The 25,559-nt window shown below is 45.6% G+C and overlaps 1 protein-coding gene across 1 annotated transcript; it reads left to right on the forward strand.

Moving 5' to 3' along the window:
- Positions 1-64: 64 nt before the first annotated feature.
- LOC146036822 (uncharacterized) lies at positions 65-25,559 on the forward strand. The gene is made up of 2 exons (XM_083160691.1): positions 65-553; positions 24,801-25,559. The coding sequence occupies exons 1-2, from the start codon at positions 65-67 to the stop codon at positions 25,557-25,559; spliced, it is 1,248 nt and encodes a 415-aa protein (XP_083016817.1).

Consider the following 25,559-nt stretch of genomic DNA (forward strand, 5'->3'; position numbering starts at 1 on the left):
TAGTCTGGATCTCTTGATATTCAAGAAACCCAGAAACGAGTGTTTAAAAACTTTTTTCCGGGTCATGATCTACCTGAATAACTGCAGCACCCAGGTGGAAAAAGTCATTCAGTACTACATTGCAGAAGGTGTTGTGGAGGTGATATTTTGGCCAATTGACCAATATCTGAGACCAGCTCGAGCATGGCACCATTCTATAGACGCCAAGGACATAGGGTATTATGGCCAGTTGGCAACACTCAATGACTGCATCTATCGGAACATGTACAGGAGTAAGTTTGTGCTGCTTAATGACCTTGATGAAATAATTCTGCCATTCAAACACCAGACATGGGACGGCCTGATGGAAGGTCTCCAGCAACAGAACCCAGGAGTTGGGATTTTTCTCTTTGAAAATCACATTTTCCCTCAAACCGTCGCAATTGATGGAAACTTCTCCAACATCGTGTCGTGGAAGAGTTTGCCCGGATTTAATATACTGCAGTACGTTCTCCGAGAGCCAGATAGGCCGGACTACTTCAATGCCCGTAAAATGATTGTGGATCCTAGAAAAGTGATTCAAACATCTGTACACTCTGATCTAAGATCTATTGGGGGTTCCAAAAAAGTCTCTCTGGAGACAGCACTGGTGTACCACTGCAGAACACCTCTTCAGAAGAAGTTAGCAAAGACCTCTTTAATAGAAGATAAAACCATATGGAGATATAATGTGTCATTGATTAGAAATGTTAACAAGGTCTTGAGCCAAATAGACTTACTGTACAGTCATAATAACCCAAAGTTATGGTCATTAAGGTCCGATTTGGCATCTTTTCCTGTTTTCTAATAGGAAATGAAATGAACAAATTTCAGGCATCACATTTTTTGGTTTACTATGAGGTTGTAACTGAAATCTGATTGCAGAGAGATAACTATTATTCATGGCTAGCTGGCTTATCGCAGACTGCACAACTTCAGCTAGGCACACCCCCAAACACACACACACCACCTTCTATAAATATACGTATGCATGTGTGTGTATGTATTTATGTGTGTGTGTGTGTGTGTGTGTGTTTGTGTGTGTGTGTCACACACTGGGGACTGATGCTTTACTGATAGAGCCACAGAAGCGAATATTGGCGGCTTTCAATTACCATTTCAAACTGCTTTTAATGAACTGATTTGAACTTGTAGGGGAGAAGAGGAGCCTGGCAGCAGGAGCCTGGCAGCAGATGCCTCCATTTCCACCTCTGGTACACACTATACAACACTTGTACCCAGTTGACCTGAAGGGTGAAGGGACTTGAAATTGGAAATTGCATACACTCTTACAGTTGCAACTGGAGCAATGGAGGTCGCCATGTTGCTTTTTGCAGCATGGCATTGTTAGAGATGTCTTCTTCCTGACCTGCCTGCATGGCAGACCATAAGATATTGCTAATATAGGCTGGGGGTGCGGATATCAGGTGTACATACTGTGTCATATGTGCCAATGTCATTCCAGTCAACCACCCTACTCATTGAGCTGTTTGATCCTGCATTAGAACGTTGAGACTTTTAAGTATATGAAGATATTTTTTCTTTGCAATTGAGCAGATCTATGTAGTGTCCAGGGGGTACAAAATATGCTACCTGGACTTCCCACTTAATACTATATAGGATTTCCTTGACGTGGAACAAAGGCATCCTTCATGTACTGTATGATCTGTCTTGTCACATGCAAGAATAGCAGCAGCCTCTGTACTATGCACTGGGACAGGAATCAGCACAGCTAGTGATGTCACTGTGATCTGGTTAGGGGGCCCCCGTCAGAGGTGGGCCTGGGGTACAATATCCCCCATATCCCCACCACGACTCACCTTACTTTGCTGTCAGAGGGCAGGATGTATTAACATCACCTCTTGCGATACATCCTTCCATCGTGCTGATACTAATTGCCCCTCTTGTCTCCTGATAAGAGCTGCCCTTTGCAATCAGAGCCGGTCCCTGGACTTTTTGGTTTGTGACACGGGAGTACATTTATGTATGCGCAGAGGGACGCGGTCAGGGGGTGGGTACTAATTACACAGGCCCAGGATTGCTGGAGGGGTGTGGCCTAATCGCGGGAAGTGGCCACGCCTCCCATGATTAGGCCACTCTCTGAAATGTTACCGGGTCCCGGCACACCTCTCGGCGACCCTGAACACAGTGGCTGTGGGAGATGCTGGCAGGGGACCAATTGGATCCCTCTTAGTTGGGAACACAGAAGTAGAAAGAAGCCCAGCTGTTAATGGATAACACAAAAGCTGGTGCCCAGGGCTTAAGACATTTGGAATGAGCAATCGTACATAGAATCGTGATAGTACAGGTCTGTCTTGCCACCCCACAGTAGGCTCTCCGTGCTGCCACAGGCTTGCGGCCCTTCCATTCAGGTGCACAGCCACATCCGGTTCCAGTCTTACATTAGAACCTCCCCTGTACCGCACTGTGGTAGTAGCGGTCACCTTTCATGCATCAGAGGAGGATCCCCGTGCTGGGACACACTGCAGGCTTTCACACAGCAGCTGCTAGACAAAGAGTAGACATCTCCAGGTGCACATTGCATGACAGCTTATAACTGATTTTAAAAATGCCGGTGCCAGATGACCAAATAGGCGAAGAAGGCAGAGTGGGCACTGGCCTATGGGCACCCCAGCTGTTAGAGGCTCTGCGTCAACAGTTGAAAATAAGATAGATTTAATCTTGAAAGAAAATTGCAATCAAATTTTCTTAAATGGTTTACAAAACACAGAAAAAATGAATCAACTCAAACAAACAAAACTGTTACAATAAAGAATCAATAGAGAAAGTACCGTATTATTATAATGTACCCATTGACAACTTTAAGTCCATAAACCATAGAAATCAGATTAACATAGAATCAATGTAGACTGTTGGTTGGTAAAATTAAAATGTATTAGGAGATAATTTGTGTAGCCCACACCCACACACCCACACAGATTCCTCCATAGAATTGAACCTGACAACTGCTGATTGTTCTTATAGAAAATAATACTGGCCATACCCCCATCAGTGCTGTGCTGTGACACAATTTATCTCTTTAGCACCTGACGCAGGTATCCTTGGTATAGATAAACATTTACATGCAGGCTGTGGATTGACGTAAACTAATAGGGGCCGATTTTAAATACATATATCTCATGTAATGGTGTTTAAGCATGTTTATATCCTCTAAATGGGAAAGAGTTATTACTGTATGTATTTATGACATTTAATATTATTAAATTGATGTCATTTTATAAAGTTGAGCCTCATGGTTTTAATAAGGAGCACCCATTAGAGATCGCTCTCCCATGTAATTTAGAGTACTCCTAGTGCAGTGACTTTTGGCTTTTTTTTGCAAGGAACATTCAACAACCAAATGTACCATACAGGGGCATAGCTAGAACTCTGAAGGCCCCATAGCAAAATCTTGAAAGGCCCCCCCAGCCGGCCGGAGGAATAGACGGAGAGACAGACTGACAAATGGGAGGGGGCTTTGATGAACAAGAGAGGGCATAGCCGGAGAGGCAGGCTGGCCCCTCTATCTACTGAGAGTGCAGGGGATGCAATTTTTATGGGGCACAATGACTTGTGGTGGCCCCAAGGCAATCCCAATGCACCCTTCAAAGTTTTATCATTTTTATTTTTAATCACTGCTGCCACAGGCCAGGTTTGGCCATCACCTCCTCCCTGTATATCCATTGTTGTGCCACCCTCTGCCCGCATAGACCTAATTGTTCCCCATGTCCACCAGTGTATAGCCATTGTTGTCCCCCATGTAACTTACTGAGTGAGAGGATGGAGGTGACGCACTGTACAGTAGCTGCCGCTGCCCCATCCTGTCAACATGAGCAATGCATGTCACTTACGGGGTGAGAAGACAGAGGGCAGAGGTAAAGCCGCTTCATGTGCAGTCTCTGAAACTACAGTAGCTGCGGTGCGGCTGTGCGTGGCTGATGGATGCACAGTAAAGTGCTTGAACAGTCCATCAGCCGCGCACAGCCGGCGCCGCAGTTACTGTAGTTTCAGAGACTGCACATGAAGCGGCTTCACCTCTGTCCTCCGTGCTCTCACCCCGTAAGACAGTGACATGCTCATGATGACCGGATGGGGCAGCGGCAGCTACTGTACAGTGCTTTCGGAGTCTGCAGCAGCTTCACCTCCATCCTCTCAACTAATAAGTTACATGTTGGTCTCACTATATTAAAGAGGGTGCAGGGGATTGCCTTGCCCCCCCCCCACCCGCCGGGCCCCATAGCAACTGCATCCCCTGCACCCTCTATAGTTACGCCACTGGTACCATATTCAAAGCAAAATCACCCATTGCGTTCTCCATGAAATATATACATATATGTGCACCACCACAGAATACAACATAAGTATATACAGATAGTTTGCACCACAACATGTCTACTTATCTCTTGTCTGCAGTCCCGGGCGGCTCTCCTCCTGGCAGGCTTAATGAAAATGACCCACAAAAAATGGCCTCCCCCTATCAGCAGACCGTTTTTGAGGATGCTAGAGGAGGCATCCTCAAAAAGTGTCTGCTGTAAGGGGGCGGCCATTTTCTTAAGGAAATTTTCATTAACAAGCCTGCCAGTAGAAGAGCCGCCCGGGACAGCAGACAAGAGATAAGTAGATCTGCGGGTCCCGGTGGCAGCGGCGAACAGAGGGGTCCCAGCAGCAGTGTAGTGCATGATAGCCCCGCAGACCCCTGCCACCCACACTTAATCAGCGCCTCCCCGCGACTGTGGGGTCTGCGGGGCTATTGTTACGTCACTGACACAAGTATATACAGATATTTGCACCAACACATAATAGAACACAAGTATATACAGAACCAGAATAGATTTCTCACAGAACCCACTGCGCCTCTGTGCAGCAATAGCAAAAACCACCAACAGAGGAATAGTACAAATAGTCCAGGACCTATAATTAAGCATTATGCGAAACGTACGTTAGGAGACAGCAGGGGGGATGCGGCACACATGTTGTATGTAACCGACCCGACCTGCTAGAGTCTGTCCCCCGTATTAATGTGTAACAGCATTAAGCTGTGAATAAATGTTGTTTGGTGTGGCACCGCGTCTGTTAAACATTAACACAATACAAACTACACTGTGCTAAACTGTTGGGCATACAACACGTGGCCCGCCGCCAGCAATAATATCTAACAAATAGTCTGCACAGATTAGAATTATGTATTGGCGTGTTTAAAATTGTATATGCCTTAAGTTTGCAGTGCAGGGAAGCTCACATGCTACATAGCATATAGATATAGAGCGACATTAACCCAAAGATTAGTCAGTGGCTACACACAAGCATATTGTAGCAATCACCTCTGATAAACCACAAACACAATAATTAAGTCAACGACAATTGACCATTTGGTTGTACATTCAGATTGACTTTGTGATGGTGGCAATCTGGGTGCGCTGACAATATATTAATTGACTGTGTGAAATCCTCGGGCAAAACTAGCCGACTAGGATAGCACAGCCAATTACTTAAACAAACATTGATTCACAGTGCTTAATGACTGCATGCAATAAGCAATGAATTAATTAATGAGACATACGAACATGACCAGCACCTTTCTGTGATAAATTGGTAACAGTATATGCTGAACTTACCCTTACTGTAACACCTGTCCCTGATGAATAGCATACACGATTAAAAATTAGCCTCCAGTGAGAAATTAATGGCATTTATACTTCCAATTATAGCTGCAAAACATTCATCAGACGAAATGACCACTTGGGTAATCAAGCATATACTGTAGGAATCAGTCATTATAAAAGGGTATCTCTCTTAGGCCCCCATTTATCAATGCTCGCATTTACAATGCGATCTGGGCGGAATATTACCGCCCATGATCGCATTGTAAAATGCGATCATATCACCTCAATGTATCCGAAGGAGCCTGTCCCTGCGATACCCGGAGCCGGAAGCCGGGGGGTCTGCGCATGCGCGGTTATGCGCTGACCCCCCCGTGACCCCGCTGACCGCACTGCCGCTCGGGCAGTGCGAAGTGTAGCCATAGGCTACAATGGGCTATCGCCACATTAGAATGGCGATAGCCCAGGGGTGCGATGCCGGGCTGCCCGATGTTGATACATCGGGCAGCTTTGCATCCCCCATAGAAACCTATGGGGGATGTGGCCAGTGGCGGTGCAGGGGGGATCGCAGCAGGGATCGGAGATTCCTGCTGCGGTCCCCCTTTAATACATTCCAGGGATACTTAATATTTGCGGTTAACCCCCGAAAACTGATTTTTTTTTTCGGGGATTTAGCCGCAAATATTGCTTGATAAATGGGCCCCTTAACCCTTCCACTTTATCTGATAGAGTTTGAACAAATACAATCTATTCCACAGTATATTATAGAACTGTGAAATAACTGGCATTCTGAGGCTCATAGATGACACTTATGCCACCCCACAGTAGGCTCTCTGTGCCGCCACAGGCTTGCGGCCCTTCCATTCAGGTGCACAGCCACATCAGGTTCCAGTCTTACATTAGAACCTCCCCTGTACCGCACTGTGGTAGTAGCGGTCACCTTTCATGCATCAGAGGAGGATCCCCGTGCTGGGACACACTGCAGGCTTTCCCACAGCAGCTGCTAGACAAAGAGTAGACATCTCCAGGTGCACATTGCATGACAGCTTATAACTGATTTTAAAAATGCCGGTGCCAGATGACCAAATAGGCGAAGAAGGCAGAGTGGGCACTGGCCTATGGGCACCCCAGCTGTTAGAGGCTCTGCGTCAACAGTTGAAAATAAGATAGATTTAATCTTGAAAGAAAATTGCAATCAAACTTTCTTAAATGGTTTCCAAAACACAGAAAAAATGAATCAACTCAAACAAACAAAACTGTTACAATAAAGAATCAATAGAGAAAGTACCGTATTATTATAATGTACCCATTGACAACTTTAAGTCCATAAACTATAGAAATCTGATTAACATAGAATCAATGTAGACTGTTGGTTGTTAAAATTAAAATGTATTAGGAGATCATTTGTGTAGCCCACACCCACACACCCACACAGATTCCTCCATAGAATTGAACCTGACAACTGCTGATTGTTCTTATAGAAAATAATACTGGCCATACCCCCATCAGTGCTGTGCTGTGACACATTATCTCTTTAGCACCTGACGCAGGTATCCTTGGTATAGATAAACATTTACATGCAGGCTGTGGATTGACGTAAACTAATAGGGGCCGATTTTAAATACATATATCTCATCTAATGGTGTTTAAGCATGTTTATATTCTCTAAATGGGAAAGAGTTATTACTGTATGTATTTATGACATTTTGTATTATTAAATTGATGTAATTTTATAAAGTTGAGCCTCATGGTTTTAATAAGGAGCACCCATTAGAGATCGCTCTCCCATGTAATTTAGAGTACTCCTAGTGCAGTGACTTTTGGCTTTTTTTTGCAAGGAACATTCAACAACCAAATGTACCATACAGGGGCATAACTAGAACTCTGCGGGCCCCATAGCAAAATCTTGAAAGCCCCCCCCAGCCGGCCGGAGGAATAGATGGAGAGACAGACTGACAAATGGGAGGGGGCTTTGATGAACAGGAGAGGGCATAGCGGGGGGGGGGGGGCAGGCTGGCCCCTCTACCTACAGAGAGTGCAGGGGATGCAATTTTTATGGGGCACAATGACTTGTGTCGCTCCCAAGGCAATCCCAATGCACCCTTCAAAGTTTTATAATTTTTATTTTTAATCACTGCTGCCACAGGCCAGGTTGGGCCATCACCTCCTCCCTGTATATCCATTGTTGTGCCACCCCCTGCCCGCATAGACCAAATTGTTCCCCATGTCCTCCAGTGTATAGCCATTGTTGTCCCCCATGTAACTTACTGAGTGAGAGGATGGAGGTGAAGCACTGTACAGTAGCTGCCGCTGCCCCATCCTGTCATCATGAGCAATGCATGTCACTTACGGGGTGAGAAGACAGAGGGCAGAGGTAAAGCCGCTTCATGGCCCTTATTCTGGTTCGGACGGTACGGCCCGCGTGCGGCCGTACCGCCGATGTTTTTATTCTGCACATGCGCAGAGGTCAATCTGCGCATGTGCAGCCCCCTTCGCCGCAGACGTATTTCGTCCGCCGCAAAGGGGGCGTATAGGGGCGTGAGGGGCTTCATACCCTCATTTCCCTATGTGTACGCCCCGCGTTTCATGGGCGTTCCCATGCAAACGCGGGGCGTATGCATGGTAATGAGGGTATGACGCAACTCATGGGGGCGGAAAGCTGACGTCGCCGGATGTCAGCTCTCAGCCCCCATACAAGCTAGCACACGGACGATTGTCCGTGTGGTCTCAGCTTGCGGGAGCTGCTGGGGCGTGCGGACCTGCCTTCGATGGTCGACGACCATCGAATGCAGGGGGCAGCTCCCACCATGGTGGAGGCGTACGCCTCCACCATTTTTATGCGGATCGCCAGCCGTCCGTGTACGGACGGCCGTGGCGATCCGTCTCGTGGGCGGGGATTGGTTTGTGCGGCCGGAGCACCGTGTGCGGCTCCGGCCGCACCAACCAGAATAAGGGTGCAGTCTCTGAAACTACAGTAGCTGCGGCGCGGCTGTGCGTGGCTGATGGATGCGCAGTAAAGTGCTGGAACAGTCCGTCAGCCACGCACAGCCGGCACCGCAGTTACTGTAGTTTCAGAGACTGCACATGAAGCGGCTTCACCTCTGTCCTCCGTGCTCTCACCCCGAAAGACAGTGATATGCTCATGATGACCGGATCGGGCAGCGGCAGCTACTGTACAGTGCTTCCGGAGTCTGCAGCAGCTTCACCTCCATCCTCTCAACTAATAAGTTACATGTTGGTCTCACTATATTATAGAGGGTGCAGGGGATTGCCTTGGGGCCCCCCCAACCCGCCGGGCCCCATAGCAACTGTATCCCCTGCACCCTATATAGTTACGCCAATGGTACCATATCCAAAGCAAAATCACCCATTGCGTTCTCCATGAAATATATACATATATGTGCACCACCACAGAATACAACATAAGTATATACAGATAGTTTGCACCACAACAGATCTTCTTATCTCTTGTCTGCAGTCCCAGGCGGCTCTCCTCCTGGCAGGCTTAATGAAAATGACCCACAAAAAATGGCCTCCCCCTCTCAGCAGACCGTTTTTGAGGATGCTAGAGGCATCCTCAAAAAGTGTCTGCTGTGAGGGGGCGGCCATTTTCTGAGGGTCATTTTCATTAACAAGCCTGCCAGGAGGAGAGCCGCCCGGGACTGCAGGCAAGAGATAAGTAGATCTGTGGGTCCCGGTGGCAGCGGCGAACAGAGGGGTCCCAGCAGCAGTGTAGTGCATGATAGCCCCGCAGACCCCTGCCACCTCCACTTAATCAGCGCCTCCCCGCGACTGTGGGGTCTGCGGTGCTATTGTTACGTCACTGACACAAGTATATACAGATATTTGCACCAACACATAATAGAACACAAGTATATACAGAACCAGAATAGATTTCTCACAGAACCCACTGCGCCTCTGTGCAGCAATAGCAAAAAACACCAACAGAGCAATAGTCCAAATAGACCAGGACCTATAATTAAGCATTATGCGAAACGTACGTTAGGAGACAGCAGGGGGGATGCGGCACACATGTTGTATGTAACCGACCCGACCTGCTAGAGTCTGTCCCCCGTATTAATGTGTAACAGCATTAAGCATGTGAATAAATGTTGTTTGGTGTGGCACCACGTCTGTTAAACATTAACACAATACAAACTACACTGTGCTAAACTGTTGGGCATACAACACGTGGCCCGCCGCCAGCAATAATATCTAACAAATAGTCTGCACAGATTAGAATTATGTATTGGCGTGTTTAAAATTGTATATGCCTTAAGTTTGCAGTGCAGGGAAGCTCACATGCTACATAGCATATAGATATAGAGCGACATTAACCCAAAGATTAGTCAGTGGCTACACACAAGCATATTGTAGCAATCACCTCTGATAAACCACAAACACAATAATTAAGTCAACGACAATTGACCATTTGGTTGTACATTCAGATTGACTTTGTGATGGTGGCAATCTGGGTGCGCTGACAATATATTAATTGACTGTGTGAAATCCTCGGGCAAAACTAGCCGACTAGGATAGCACAGCCAATTACTTAAACAAACATTGATTCACAGTGCTTAATGACTGCATGCAATAAGCAATGAATTAATTAATGAGACATACGAACATGACCAGCACCTTTCTGTGATAAATTGGTAACAGTATATGCTGAACTTACCCTTACTGTAACACCTGTCCCTGATGAATAGCATACACGATTAAAAATTAGCCTCCAGTGAGAAATTAATGGCATTTATACTTCCAATTATAGCTGCAAAACATTCATCAGACGAAATGACCACTTGGGTAATCAAGCATATACTGTAGGAATCAGTCATTATAAAAGGGTATCTCTCTTAGGCCCCCATTTATCATTGCTCGCATTTACAATGCGATCTGGGCGGAATATTACCGCCCATGATCGCATTGTAAAATGCGATCATATCACCTCAATGTATCCGAAGGAGCCTGTCCCTGCGATACCCGGAGCCGGAAGCCGGGGGGTCTGCGCATGCGCGGTTATGCGCTGACCCCCCCGTGACCCCGCTGACCGCACTGCCGCTCGGGCAGTGCGAAGTGTAGCCATAGGCTACAATGGGCTATCGCCACATTAGAATGGCGATAGCCCAGGGGTGCGATGCCGGGCTGCCCGATGTTGATACATCGGGCAGCTTTGCATCCCCCATAGAAACCTATGGGGGATGTGGCCAGTGGCGGTGCAGGGGGGATCGCAGCAGGGATCGGAGATTCCTGCTGCGGTCCCCCTTTAATACATTCCAGGGATACTTAATATTTGCGGTTAACCCCCGAAAACTGATTTTTTTTTCCGGGGATTTAGCCGCAAATATTGCTTGATAAATGGGCCCCTTAACCCTTCCACTTTATCTGATAGAGTTTGAACAAATACAATCTATTCCACAGTATATTATAGAACTGTGAAATAACTGGCATTCTGAGGCTCATAGATGACACTTATGCCACCCCACAGTAGGCTCTCTGTGCCGCCACAGGCTTGCGGCCCTTCCATTCAGGTGCACAGCCACATCAGGTTCCAGTCTTACATTAGAACCTCCCCTGTACCGCACTGTGGTAGTAGCGGTCACCTTTCATGCATCAGAGGAGGATCCCCGTGCTGGGACACACTGCAGGCTTTCCCACAGCAGCTGCTAGACAAAGAGTAGACATCTCCAGGTGCACATTGCATGACAGCTTATAACTGATTTTAAAAATGCCGGTGCCAGATGACCAAATAGGCGAAGAAGGCAGAGTGGGCACTGGCCTATGGGCACCCCAGCTGTTAGAGGCTCTGCGTCAACAGTTGAAAATAAGATAGATTTAATCTTGAAAGAAAATTGCAATCAAACTTTCTTAAATGGTTTCCAAAACACAGAAAAAATGAATCAACTCAAACAAACAAAACTGTTACAATAAAGAATCAATAGAGAAAGTACCGTATTATTATAATGTACCCATTGACAACTTTAAGTCCATAAACTATAGAAATCTGATTAACATAGAATCAATGTAGACTGTTGGTTGTTAAAATTAAAATGTATTAGGAGATCATTTGTGTAGCCCACACCCACACACCCACACAGATTCCTCCATAGAATTGAACCTGACAACTGCTGATTGTTCTTATAGAAAATAATACTGGCCATACCCCCATCAGTGCTGTGCTGTGACACATTATCTCTTTAGCACCTGACGCAGGTATCCTTGGTATAGATAAACATTTACATGCAGGCTGTGGATTGACGTAAACTAATAGGGGCCGATTTTAAATACATATATCTCATCTAATGGTGTTTAAGCATGTTTATATCCTCTAAATGGGAAAGAGTTATTACTGTATGTATTTATGACATTTTGTATTATTAAATTGATGTCATTTTATAAAGTTGAGCCTCATGGATTTAATAAGGAGCACCCATTAGAGATCGCTCTCCCATGTAATTTAGAGTACTCCTAGTGCAGTGACTTTTTCCTTTTTTTCCCAAGGAACATTCAACAACCAAATGTACCATACAGGGGCATAACTAGAACTCTGCGGGCCCCATAGCAAAATCTTGAAAGGCCCCCCCAGCCGGCCGGAGGAATAGACGGAGAGACAGACTGACAAATGGGAGGGGGCTTTGATGAACAAGAGAGGGCATAGCGGGGGGGGGGGGGCAGGCTGGCCCCTCTATCTACTGAGAGTGCAGGGGATGCAATTTTTATGGGGCACAATGACTTGTGGCGCTCCCAAGGCAATCCCAATACACCCTTCAAAGTTTTATAATTTTTATTTTTAATCACTGCTGCCACAGGCCAGGTTGGGCCATCACCTTCTCCCTGTATATCCATTGTTGTGCCACCCTCTGCCCGCATAGACCTAATTGTTCCCCATGTCCTCCAGTGTATAGCCATTGTTGTCCCCCATGTAACTTACTGAGTGAGAGGATGGAGGTGAAGCACTGTACAGTAGCTGCCGCTGCCCCATCCTGTCATCATGAGCAATGCATGCCACTTACGGGGTGAGAAGACAGAGGGCAGAGGTAAAGCCGCTTCATGTGCAGTCTCTGAAACTACAGTAGCTGCGGCGCGGCTGTGCGTGGCTGATGGATGCACAGTAAAGTGCTGGAACAGTCCGTCAGCCGCACACAGCCGGCGCCGCAGTTACTGTAGTTTCAGAGACTGCACATGAAGCGGCTTCACCTCTGTCCTCCGTGCTCTCACCCCGTAAGACAGTGACATGCTCATGACGACCGGATGGGGCAGCGGCAGCTACTGTACAGTGCTTCCGGAGTCTGCAGCAGCTTCACCTCCATCCTCTCAACTAATAAGTTACATGTTGGTCTCACTATATTATAGAGGGTGCAGGGGATTGCCTTGGGCCCCCCCCCCCCAACCTGCCGGGCCCCATAGCAACTGCATCCCCTGCACCCTCTATAGTTACGCCACTGGTACCATATTCAAAGCAAAATCACCCATTGCGTTCTCCATGAAATATATACATATATGTGCACCACCACAGAATACAACATAAGTATATACAGATAGTTTGCACCACAACAGATCTACTTATCTCTTGTCTGCAGTCCCGGGCGGCTCTCCTCCTGGCAGCAAAAAGTGTCTGCTGTAAGGGGGCGGCCATTTTCTGAGGGTCATTTTCATTAACAAGCCTGCCAGTAGGAGAGCCGCCCGGGACAGCAGACAAGAGATAAGTAGATCTGCGGGTCCCGGTGGCAGCGGCGAACAGAGAGGTCCCAGCAGCAGTGTAGTGCATGATAGCCCCGCAGACCCCCGCCACCCACACTTAGTCAGCACCTCCCCACGACTGTGGGGTCTGCGGGGCTATTGTTACGTCACTGACACAAGTATATACAGATATTTGCACCAACGCATAATAAAACACAAGTATATACAGAACAAGAATAGATTTCTCACAGAACCCACTGCGCCTCTGTGCAGCAATAGCAAAAACCACCAACAGAGGAATAGTCCAAATAGTCCAGGACCTATAATTAAGCATTATGCGAAACGTACGTTAGGAGACAGCAGGGGGGATGCGGCACACATGTTGTATGTGACCGACCCGACCTGCTAGAGTCTGTCCGCCGTATCAATGTGTAACAGCATTAAGCTGTGAATAAATGTTGTTTGGTGTGGCACCGCGTCTGTTGAACATTAACACAATACAAACTACACTGTGCTAAACTGTTGGGCGTACAACACGTGGCCCGCCGCCAGCAATAATATCTAACAAATAGTCTGCACAGATTAGAATTATGTATTGGCGTGTTTAAAATTGTATATGTCTTAAGTTTGCAGTGCAGGGAAGCTCACATGCTACATAGCATATAGATATAGAGCGACATTAACCCAAAGATTAGTCAGTGGCTACACACAAGCATATTGGCCCTTATTCTGATCGGTGCGTACTTTCCCGAATTCCTACGGTGCGGTCCGCACGCCACGCTGTGCGGACGTCGGCCGTAAAAACGCCCACCGAGCCTCCGCATTCGGACGGACTCGCACTTTAAGAACAGGGCGTGTTTACGGACGACATACAAACCATGCGTGTGCGGTGGACACACTCAGATTCTGCACGGTATTACAGAGTATGCACGGTGATACCGCATCAGAACGGATGGGAAGCTGGCCGTACGCACCGATGCGGTGTATTTACGCAAAACTAGCCACTATTATCTCAACTCTGCAATACATCACATGACCCACTTATTCAATTACCTATCCTCATTAAAAAATGTTTATTTGTAATTGGAATAAATTAAATGCCAATATGTACTTAAACCCATGCCTAACACATCCATTGCACACATTAACCCTTACATCAATTGAAGTGCAATGGTTTATATTTTTCCCTGTGTTTTACGTATGATATTATATCATAGTTGCTGCTGAAAATCTATATTGCACAATGTACTCATTAGTACTAACACATACTAAAGGAAACCTTACTACATGTATAAACACAGTGTGTGTGTGTATTTTGTAGGTTTTATAATGTCTAATTAGCTACAATTACACTACATTTGTGTAATGGCAGGATGTGCACACACCAAAAACATACATCTATATACAGAATGTACATTTAGCGTCACTAAAATATTATAAACAATCTACACATATACTGTTTCAGGTCAAAAGAAAACAAACAACTTCTAACTTGCATTAAAAATTTATTTACAAAAACAACTTAGGAAATGTAAAAAGAAAAAGAAAAATATTACAAAAGCAGGTCTGTAAGGTCCTGCAGGTCTGCAATGACCAGCTGTAGGTGGTGGCGAAGCCGCATGAGGGCACCACGGACACCCTCATCTGCTTGTGTTTGGCCATCTGTGGGCATGTTAAAGGGGCTAAAATTAGTCATGATATTCATGCATACATTTCACATACTCCTACATAAATCTAAGAAATGCAAGGTGACATGTATGTGTATATATATATAAAGATAGAGAGAGAGAGAGAGAGAGAGAGAGAGAGAGAGAGAGAGAGACACATAGATAAATATATATGACACATACATATATACATACATGCATAGATATTTAATTAATACTGTGTTTTTGACCCTCTACCCTTTACTCTGTAGAAGACCTAACAGTCATAGTGTTTTTTCTGATTCACAACCCACCCATGACTAAGAAATGACAAGCATGAAATTTCCTCTGTCAATAACAACTTGTCACAAACTCCTCAGTCTAAGTTCAGTGATGGTTCGTGGCATGGGACTTATGCAAATGTCAGGAATGCACATTACACATCCTCACAATCATTATTAAGTCATACCTCCCAACTTTTGTTCTAAAGAAATAGGGACACTCGCGCGGCGAAGCCGCGCGAGCGCCCGAAAAGGGGGCGGGGCGTATGCAAATGAGGGCGCGGCTTATGCTAATTAGCCGCGACCTCATTTTCATACGAGAACAGCGTCTATTCTACTAGATTGGGGGGGTCTCCCAACTGCCACCCCCCGCAGCGGGACAATGCCTGCCGCGGGTGGGACAGAGGGACAGGACCCGAAAATCGGGACTGTCCCTCTAAAATCGTGACAGTTGGGAGGTATGATTAAGTCTAAAGCAACCTACAATTATTAGAGGGAAACTACAATTGAGAACCACAGGGGGTGTTTAGGTAGAGGACGCTCCAGGGACACTGACAACTTCTGACTCCATTCTAAGCCAGGCCTGGCCATACTCCATTTATACCATACATCATATAGTTTAGAAATAGCATTCAGCTAAAACTTATAATCAGCTAGATGATGGGACAGAATCTACGCTTGCAGCAGGGGAATTTAATACAAAAATAATACACTCATCCCTTTACACCGGTTATGTGGCATTAAAAATGGAGATCCAAGCCATCCCACCAACCTGTGTAATTAAGATGTGTCCCGGATGAAAGGGATGCCTTGGTCACCCCCATCTAACCCGTAATTGTGTGTGTAGCTACCCACTTTGTGTTATCTATTAATAGTATTGTAACACAATTTATCCTCACCAGTGCTACATAACAAATTCTAGTACAAATAATTGATTAATGATGCATTATGTATACATACCGATGCGTTCTACGGCCAACACCTCACAGGCCTCCTCCTCCTCTGCCTCGGCCGCCTCCTCTCCATTCCTGGCCTCCTCATTAGCCACGACCTCCTCCAGCACATCCTCCACATCCTCCTCCGCCACCTCCTCCTCCACTTCCTCCTCCACTTCCTCCTCCACTTCCTTCTCCTCAGCACTTCCTCCTCTGCCACCTCCTCCTCCACTTCCTCATCCTCCATCTCCTGAGGCACTTCCTCCTCCTCCATCTCCTCTGCCACCTCCTCCTGGCCCTGGCCTGCCTCTGCCTCCTCCCGTGCGTGTCGTGCTCGGGCTCGTGCTGTGTGGGAGAAAACAAACATCAATGGCAATGTAGGCTCATTGTGGCACATGTATTAAGCCATAACAAGAGATACATGGAAGGGTGATAAGGAGAGAAAATTATGCTGCCAACTAGCTCCTTACTGTTTATGGACTTAAAATTCTAATATGTCAGTTAGTAGGTGATTTGTAAGTGTTTCAGTCCTTAGAACCCTTGCATTTATCTATTGTTAACACATAATACATCTGGCCCATTGTATGCATCATAATCAATATTCCTATGTAATTACATATAATAGCCACATGACTGCATGTTAACGCGGAAGAAGCACACATAACAGTCTATGGCCTTTTAATCCCATGGACACCCACGTAACAATATTAAATTTCTAAAGTTTATATATGCTATAATGTAAGTGCGAAATTTCCTTGTGGAAATACTCACATTCAGCTAGATCACTCCTTATGTGCTGGAGTAAATCTGGCTGGCGCCTGCAGAGGTCTGACCACCGCCTCTCCAGCTGGGCAATGGTCCTCCGCACCCGGGTGCGGGCGTAAATACGGCGGGCTGCCGCGGCATACGCACGCCGTTTCTGGCCGTTCGTAATGAAGGGCCCCGCACGGCCCAGCCTTGTCTCCATGACGGAGACAAGTGCCCTGAGTTCCGCATGAGAAAACGGCTCAGCTCTGCGTGTGTCAGCCATTTTCACACTGGCATAAATCAACCAATCATGTGCTGTAATTGGTTTATCACAGTTATTTGTGTTAATAACTTTATTGATCATTTTTACATTAACAGCGTCTCAGCGCCAACACAAATGGCGAAAACTTCGCATGCCTTAACAACAGTTGGTGTAGGTTGGCATCGCATACCTAACATTTGCAGTGTTTATTAAATGTCAATCCTACATTGCATACAAAAACTGGTTCCATAGTGCCACCCAAAATACACTTACACATATGCACGGTACGCACGGTAGTGCTGATGTACGGCAATGAACAAATGTGATATATATATCAGATGCCTATATTTTAAACACAGTGTGTATGCACTTTGCAAATGGAATAACGCATTGCACCGCCAAGCAACGCGTGCTATAGCTTTGCAACGCATAGCTGTACTTCGCATTACTTACTGTATGCATCTATGTGTATGTGTACATTTATGTTTAAAAGACACATACAAATACCTGCAGGTATCCTGAGTCCACCATTATACACCAGCACTGCCTGCCTGCCTGGCTCCTACTTGAAATGTCTAAACATGTAAATAATTTCAAATATCATATATAAATATATATATATATATATATATATATCCATCCAAAAATGCCGGCACTCCAATGTACTTGCAGCATCAACCCAGGTGCCAGTAAATGAATTTACACGGTCCAAAGTCCCACCAAGTAGGACAATAACGGCACTCAAAAGGATTTTTCAACACAAGGAAAACTGTATTAAAATACAGACATGTACAGAATAATGGGTTACGTTTCGGGGGACAAACCCCGTCCTCAGACCCTCCTACAGCGTGGATATTTATGATATGTGCTTAGTTTTGTTGGAAGTACAATATAGCTGCTCAAAATTATACCTTGTGCAAGGGATCTTATGTGTTTGTTATATCTTCATTATTGTAGTTGATACTATCACTGATTTTAATACAGTTTTCCTTGTGTTGAAAAATCCTTTTGAGTGCCGTTATTGTCCTACTTGGTGGGACTTTGGACCGTATAGATATATATATATCTGAGAATAAATCATACATCTACACATAAAAATTTGCACAACACATAACAAACATACATGTGTTAAAAAGAGAATAAATCAATGTACTCACCAGACATCAGTGATAGTATCAACTACAATAATGAAGATATAACAAACACATAAGATCCCTTGCACAAGGTATAATTTTGAGCAGCTATATTGTACTTCCAACAAAACTAAGCACATATCATAAATATCTATTATTTCTTTGCCATTAAGAGGGCAGGCTGCCTAATTGTTGTTTTGTAAGACTGACAAATAACACACTGTACATATTTGATGTGGTGGTTTTTGTATTAATTGTTGTGGTGTGTGCAACTATATAAAATGTACCTGAAGAATCTTTGGACCACAGAGTCCCGCAGCTGGTATCCCCTACGGCATTCTGGGGAGCGGGATGGGCGCAGGGGCGGTTCTTGCGGCTCAGATGGAACCTCCCACTCATCAAAGGGTATCTCACGCCGCACAGCAATGTTATGAAAACATACACACAGGCCCACGATCCTCGACACCATTTCAGGCGCATACTGTAAGTCACCACCAGTGCGGTGGAGCGTTCTAAATCGTCCCTTTAAAAGGCCAATTGAGCGCTCCACCACTTGCCTGGTGGCAACATGCGCCCGATTGAATGCCTCCTGTGGGCCAGGTTCTGGGGAGCTGTACGGCGTAAGTAGCCAGGGCGTACATGGGTAACCGGAGTCACCCAGAACCCACGCATCACGGCCTTCTAGCTCTTGGAGTCTCTGCCAAATCCCGGTTTGTCAGATAACATGAGAGTCATGGGCACTTCCGGGAAACTTCGAGTTGAAGGCGAGAATTTCCATGGATGGGCCACATACCACCATCACGTTCAGTGAGTGGAACAATTTTCGGTTCCTATAGATCTTCTCACTTCTTGATGGAGGCACAAATGGTACATGGGTGCCATCCACAGCCCCTATCACATTAGGGAAGCCAGCAATTTGATGGAAGGCCTGCTGGCTTCTGCGAAGGGTCTCTTGGGCAAAAGACATGGCCATGAAGTGCCCCTTGCGCCTAAACATGGCTGACGTCACACGCCTCAGGATTCGGCAGAAAGCCGGCTGAGATATTCCAGCAAGTACTGCCACTACTTGTTGGAATGATCCTGAGGCGCAGAAATGCAAGACCGCCAGCAGCTGAGTGTGAGGCGGAATTGCTGTCGTGATCCCATGAAGAGGTTCCAGATCACTCTCAATTATCGAGAGAAGATCAAGAATGACATGTGGCGGTAACCGGTACCTAGTAAGTACCTCATCATCGGGCATCCCAAAGAGTGTCACCCGTGTGCGATAGATTCTAGCACGTCCTGGCCTCCTTGCCCGACGAGTGGGGAGAGCCGCAAGTGCCCTTAGCCTCCTAGCCATGAAACCCATCATTGCTTCAGCAACCTATAATTAAATGCACATAAATAATGATGCACCTATGCACATAATGGCCATATCCGACAAAGAATATATTTATATGCTTCAATACGTACAATAGACGGCCGCCCAGTGAAGTCCCGAATATCCATATTAATCTATAATGATGTAACAATAATATGAACTCAATACACACCGTCCTAAACACACAGATGCTTACAACATGTAACTACTAAACACTACTTGAGTATTATAGGTGTCAGCATTTGATGCCGACATCATGTACTATGACACATGTAACACAATTGGTTGTTAAATTTGGTATAAAAATGCAGGGCACTGCAAAGTTTGGCCCTTCTGAACGGGAATGTTGAAACCAGAAAAACCAGCATTGTCAATTGTAATAGTTATTTTTGCTTCAATTATGACACATTTCAACTATTGCTGGGACATGTCGTCCTGCAATAGATGGTCACACACAGGTTTAACACCTGTGAGTGAAATAGTGAACATGTGACATGTTTCAATAATGCTACAAAGCCTTTGCTGGGCCAACAATCTGTACTCAGTGAGCCAATGGTGCATACATTAATACACTTACATTGTTAATGTATATCATATCTACAAGGACCATGGAAGAGCTTACCTTAGACCCTGGCCAACTACAGATCTGGAGACAAATGATTCTAGCATCAAACCACTATTTATAGGCCTATCACATGTGTTGTGTATAACATTAGTGATAAGTATTGCATGACTTGTGGCCTGGATTTTCTAATGGATTGGGTTACTTTAATATTTCAATCAATCTCAACAATACCACAGTAGTCATGAACATTCCCAAATAGCATGTATATTGTGCGATACTCACAGGTGTACATTATATGCAATCTTAGAATAGGTGACCGATACTTTATGTTGAAGTTACGCCAGGTTTTGCACAATGGAATTGCCGCAACTATGGGCGTGGCGTATGCGGCGCGAAAACAGCACGCCGTACGCTGGCGGCCGTTACGCTCGCGCACGGAACGCAGGTGTCGCTGATGTACGCCAATGACACAAACAGTATATAAATGTGTATTAGAATGTGACAAAGTTGCTGCAAACATGGCTGGATCTCAATCTGAGGGAGACCAGGAGTACCAGCAACTCTTTGCCCGCCTGGACTCCAGCACCTCCTATGTGCCACTGAACAGGCAGGCAGTGGGAAATGATGAGGCAGCTGGGCCATCAACATCAGGCCAACCTGCAGCTGGCCCATCAACATCAGGCCAACCTGCAGCTGGCCCATCAACATCAGGGCAATCTGCAGCTGGCTCATATGCAGCCTCAGCAGAATCATTTGGAACACAACCGGTGACTTCCCAAGATAGCAGCATGGCCAGCACTTCAAGTACAGCGACAGGTGGCCGTGGGCATGGCCGTGGGCGAAAGAGGGCAACAGAGGAACCAAGTTCCAGAAATATGGCATTTGAACCACAGGAGCTTGCCATCCTGGTTCCGCGAGCACGTGATTGGATCGAGTGTCCACAGGAGAGGCTGACACACACACGCAGATGGAAGATTTGGGAAGACATAACAGCGGAGATTAATGCAGTGGCGCCACAAGTTCGTGAGGCGGAGCACGTCAAGAAGAGGCAAGTGCATTTGTGTTAAATGTGACCAGTAATAGACCAGTAATGTTTGAATTCATGCTTAGATGGATTTGCCAAATGGTCGGTGAGGTTGGTACGATACACAGACATGATTGACATGTCATTTAGTTGATAGTTATAGTAGGGTGAGTGTGAATGTGTATTGTAAGGGTTGATTTCATAGTTGAATCTAATGTTATGTTTTTGACATTAAGCACATGTCGTAATATGTAGCACATAGCAATGGCTGCAACAGCAAACATCTGGAGTGACATGTATATATATTACATTGCAGGTGGCACGACTTCAAAACCAACCTGAAGAAGAAGATGACCAAACGGTGGGAACACAGCCACAGATCTGGGGCCGGGCCCATGCCAGCACGCCTACAGTTCACCCCCCTGGAGTTGATGGCCGAGTGCTGTGTTGCAGTTGAGGAGGTCAGGGGGGTGAGCACCATGGACAGCGAGGCCCCAGCTGAAGTGTTTGCGGCTTTTGTGGAAGGTAAATATTTGTCATGCCATAAGATTGTGGAAGTAATTATCTTAGAATGTGTCCTAATTGTGTTTATAATTTTCAACAGAAACCCCACCGTTTGGTGATGACTCTTCTCAGGAGGTGGAGGAGTCCGTGCCACCTGGCCCCAGTGGTAGGCCTGTGCAGCAGCAGCCATCGGTCCAAGCCGATTATGCCAGCTTGGCCCAGATGCTTGGAGACATTAACCAGCAGGGAGAGTTGGCATCAGAACGGATGCGTAGGACAGAGGAGATCATGGCGAGCTTGGCCAGCACCCAGCAGTCCATCGCTGTGAGCATGCAGGCCATGGCTGAGGCGCATCAGGCCATGGCTGCAAGTGTTCAGGTGCTGGCCGAGCAAGCCACGCGTCAAAATGATCTCCTCCTCCACCATAATGAGCTTATGGTGGAGCTAGTTGCCAGCAATAGGGTCCTAATGTCATCCGTTTCTGTTGCATTACCACCAGCAACACTCCCTGCTGGCAGAGGGGGAAGACCATCCACCCCCTCACCAGCATCTGCTCCACCTGGGCCAGCATCTGTCCGTGGCCGTGGCCGAAGAGCTGCTGCACATGCCAAGGAGCCTACCAAGGGCAAACGTGCCCGCAAATGAACTTGTGGGTGCATTAATCTCCACCGTTATGTGGTCCCAAATCTTTCATTGTGCTGTGTGTGTCAGCTTCTTGTGTCCAATCACGTGCTGAGGGTAACCAGATTAGCCCTTGGTTCAAATGTCATTTTTGGTTCCCCTGTTGCCCTCTTTTGCCTGCCATTACTGTCTGCTGTACTTGAAGTGATGTTGCTAAGTCCCTTTGTGTTTCAAATGATTCTGCTGTGGTTATGAATGTGTAAAATTATATTTGTTTTATGTTATAATTTATTTATGTACATTCCTGCCATGCTTTTTGATTTATTCACAGTGTCAGTTTCTGTGACATTTATTTAAATAAATGTATTTATTTCTCCAAAATTGTGTGGTTTAATTAGTACATGTAGAATACACATGTGTATTGATAGTATTAATATTCAGTGATGTCCATTCTTAGCAGTTTTAAAGTGTGTGACAAGTACAGCATATATATATGTGTGTGTTTAGTAAAGGTTCCTTGAAGCAGCAATGGTTTCAATTAAAGCACTGACAAGCGTGTCATTAGTGAGTAATGAGTAAAGGAGTCGATTGTATTGTGTTCAGCTGTTACTGCTTGTAGTCATTAGGCGTTCCGTTCGCCTACCGCAGGACCGAGTGGTTTCCGCAAAGCAATACTTGCTTATGGACACCGCACATTTCTATCGGTTTTGTTCGCGTGCATTCGGAGTGCTATCCGAATGCACGCCCACCAACATAAGTGCACTCCCCCATGTCCGCCCATGTTTCCACCCAGTTTTGCCCACTTTGAAACTACGCCCCTGTGTCATTCCGCATGACGCCCATAATACGCCCATATTTCCCGAGTGATTGCGGTCCACAGTTTTGTACGGGATTAGCACGAACAGGTACGGAGTCCGTGCTTGGCACATGCGCCTTGCGTTCCCCACGCATGCGCAGACGCCGTAAAAACGCTATCCGAAAGTATTCGGGAAAGTACGCATCAACCAGAATAAGGCCCATTGTAGCAATCACCTTTGATAAACCACAAACACAATAATTAAGTCAACGACAATTGACCATTTGGTTGTAAATTCAGATTGACTTTGTGATGTGGCAATCTGGGTGCGCTGACAATATACTAATTGACTGTGTGAAATCCTCGGGCAAAACTAGCCGACTAGGATAGCACAGCCAATTCCTTCAACAAACATTGATTCACAGTGCTTAATGACTGCATGCAATAAGCAATGAATTAATTAATGAGACATACGAACATGACCAGCACCTTTCTGTGATAAATTGGTAACAGTATATGCTGAACTTACCCTTACTGTAACACCTGTCCCTGATGAATAGCATACACAATTAAAAATTATGCACAAACAATCATGCACAAGGCATGTGAGCAGCGCTTAATGAATTTAAACCAATGAGATGAATATTAAATAATTTTACTATAATAAAACAAGTAAATAGACAATATATAATAAATGCACATAAAAATACACAATAAAAATAGGTGTAAAATTCACGCCACTGGAAAATAGGGAATGTAGATTGGCTCAGGGGGACACAAATATGAACAATGGGGTATAGTGGGTCACTGGTAAGTGCACTATACCGGTATTTGGGTGACCTTTTTGTTCCAGGAGAGTCCACTTTTGTGACAATCAGGTGTTAATCCTCACTATTGATCACTGTATTTTGTAGGCCGTTTGGAGGTAGAGGTGAAACCTAGGCTTCCGCTATTCTACTGGTAATCTGACCCGGTGGGCTATGTTGGGGTATAGCCACCAGGGTGGTCCAGGATGCGGTGTCCGCCAGGAGATGGAATGTCACTGGAAGGGGCTTCTGTTCACAGGGTCCTTCAAACTTGGTTGGCTGGATGGTGTTTGCCAAAAGGGGGACTTGTAGAGCAGTGTCCGCCACACGGAGGAAGTTAGATGGCAAAAGGGGTACCTGGTATCCAAATAGGTCCACACTGGGCAATGAGGTATGCTTTTAAATCCTGGGCGTGAAATAATGGGGGTGTCCACTCAGCGCGTTTCACTGCCAACTGCAGCTTTATCAAGAGTGTTTAACAGTGTCTCTGGTATGGGTATATATACCCTTGATAATGAACAAACAATCAGCCAGCATGTGTGTGCATCAAGCATAATACAATTTAGGGTTAATACAGCATAAAACACATAATGTATCTATCAGTAGGAGACAGACTCATATCCATTCAGAAATCCAATTTAATATACAAGAAATTATACGGAACAGATGGAGAGAAATAAAAAATATATTGTCATATGCAAATGAGGGAGGTCACATGATCGGGAGGAAAGGGGCCTTCAATGCACATTAATCCGTACATTTCCAAGGTTGGGGCTCAAATGAGACATAGGTGGTGATAGTCTGGATCTCTTGATATTCAAGAAACCCAGAAACGAGTGTTTAAAAACTTTTTTCCGGGTCATGATCTACCTGAATAACTGCAGCACCCAGGTGGAAAAAGTCATTCAGTACTACATTGCAGAAGGTGTTGTGGAGGTGATACCTTGGCCAATTGACCAATACCTGAGACCAGCTCGAGCATGGCACCATTCTATAGACGCCAAGGACATAGGGTATTATGGCCAGTTGGCAACACTCAATGACTGCATCTATCGGAACATGTACAGGAGTAAGTTTGTGCTGCTTAATGACCTCGATGAAATAATTCTGCCATTCAAACACCAGACATGGGACGACCTGATGGAAAGTCTCCAGCAACAGAACCCAGGAGTTGGGGTTTTTCTCTTTAAAAATCACATTTTCCCTCAAACCGTCGCAATTGATGGAAACTTCTCCAACATCGTGTCGTGGAAGAGTTTGCCCGGATTTAATATACTGCAGTACGTTCTCCGAGAGCCAGATAGGCCGGACTACTTCAATGCCCGTAAAATGATTGTGGATCCTAGAAAAGTGATTCAAACATCTGTACACTCTGATCTAAGATCTATTGGGGGTTCCAAAAAAGTCTCTCTGGAGACAGCACTGGTGTACCACTGCAGAACACCTCTTCAGAAGAAGTTAGCAAAGACCTCTTTAATAGAAGATAAAACCATATGGAGATATAATGTGTCATTGATTAGAAATGTTAACAAGGTCTTGAGCCAAATAGACTTACTGTACAGTCATAATAACCCAAAGTAA

The sequence above is a fragment of the Crinia signifera genome, chromosome 9 (assembly GCF_055691185.1).
Source record: "Crinia signifera chromosome 9, ASM5569118v1, whole genome shotgun sequence".
NCBI lineage: Eukaryota > Metazoa > Chordata > Amphibia > Anura > Myobatrachidae > Crinia > Crinia signifera.

Bases quoted from the DNA above. Each gene is read 5' to 3' on its own strand.
- LOC146036822 (XM_083160691.1), top strand. From the start codon at position 65: ATGATCTACCTGAATAACTGCAGCACCCAGGTGGAAAAAGTCATTCAG. The intron at 554-24,800 runs GTGATTCAAACA...TTGATATTCAAG, and splicing joins TGATTGTGGATCCTAGAAAA to AAACCCAGAAACGAGTGTTT.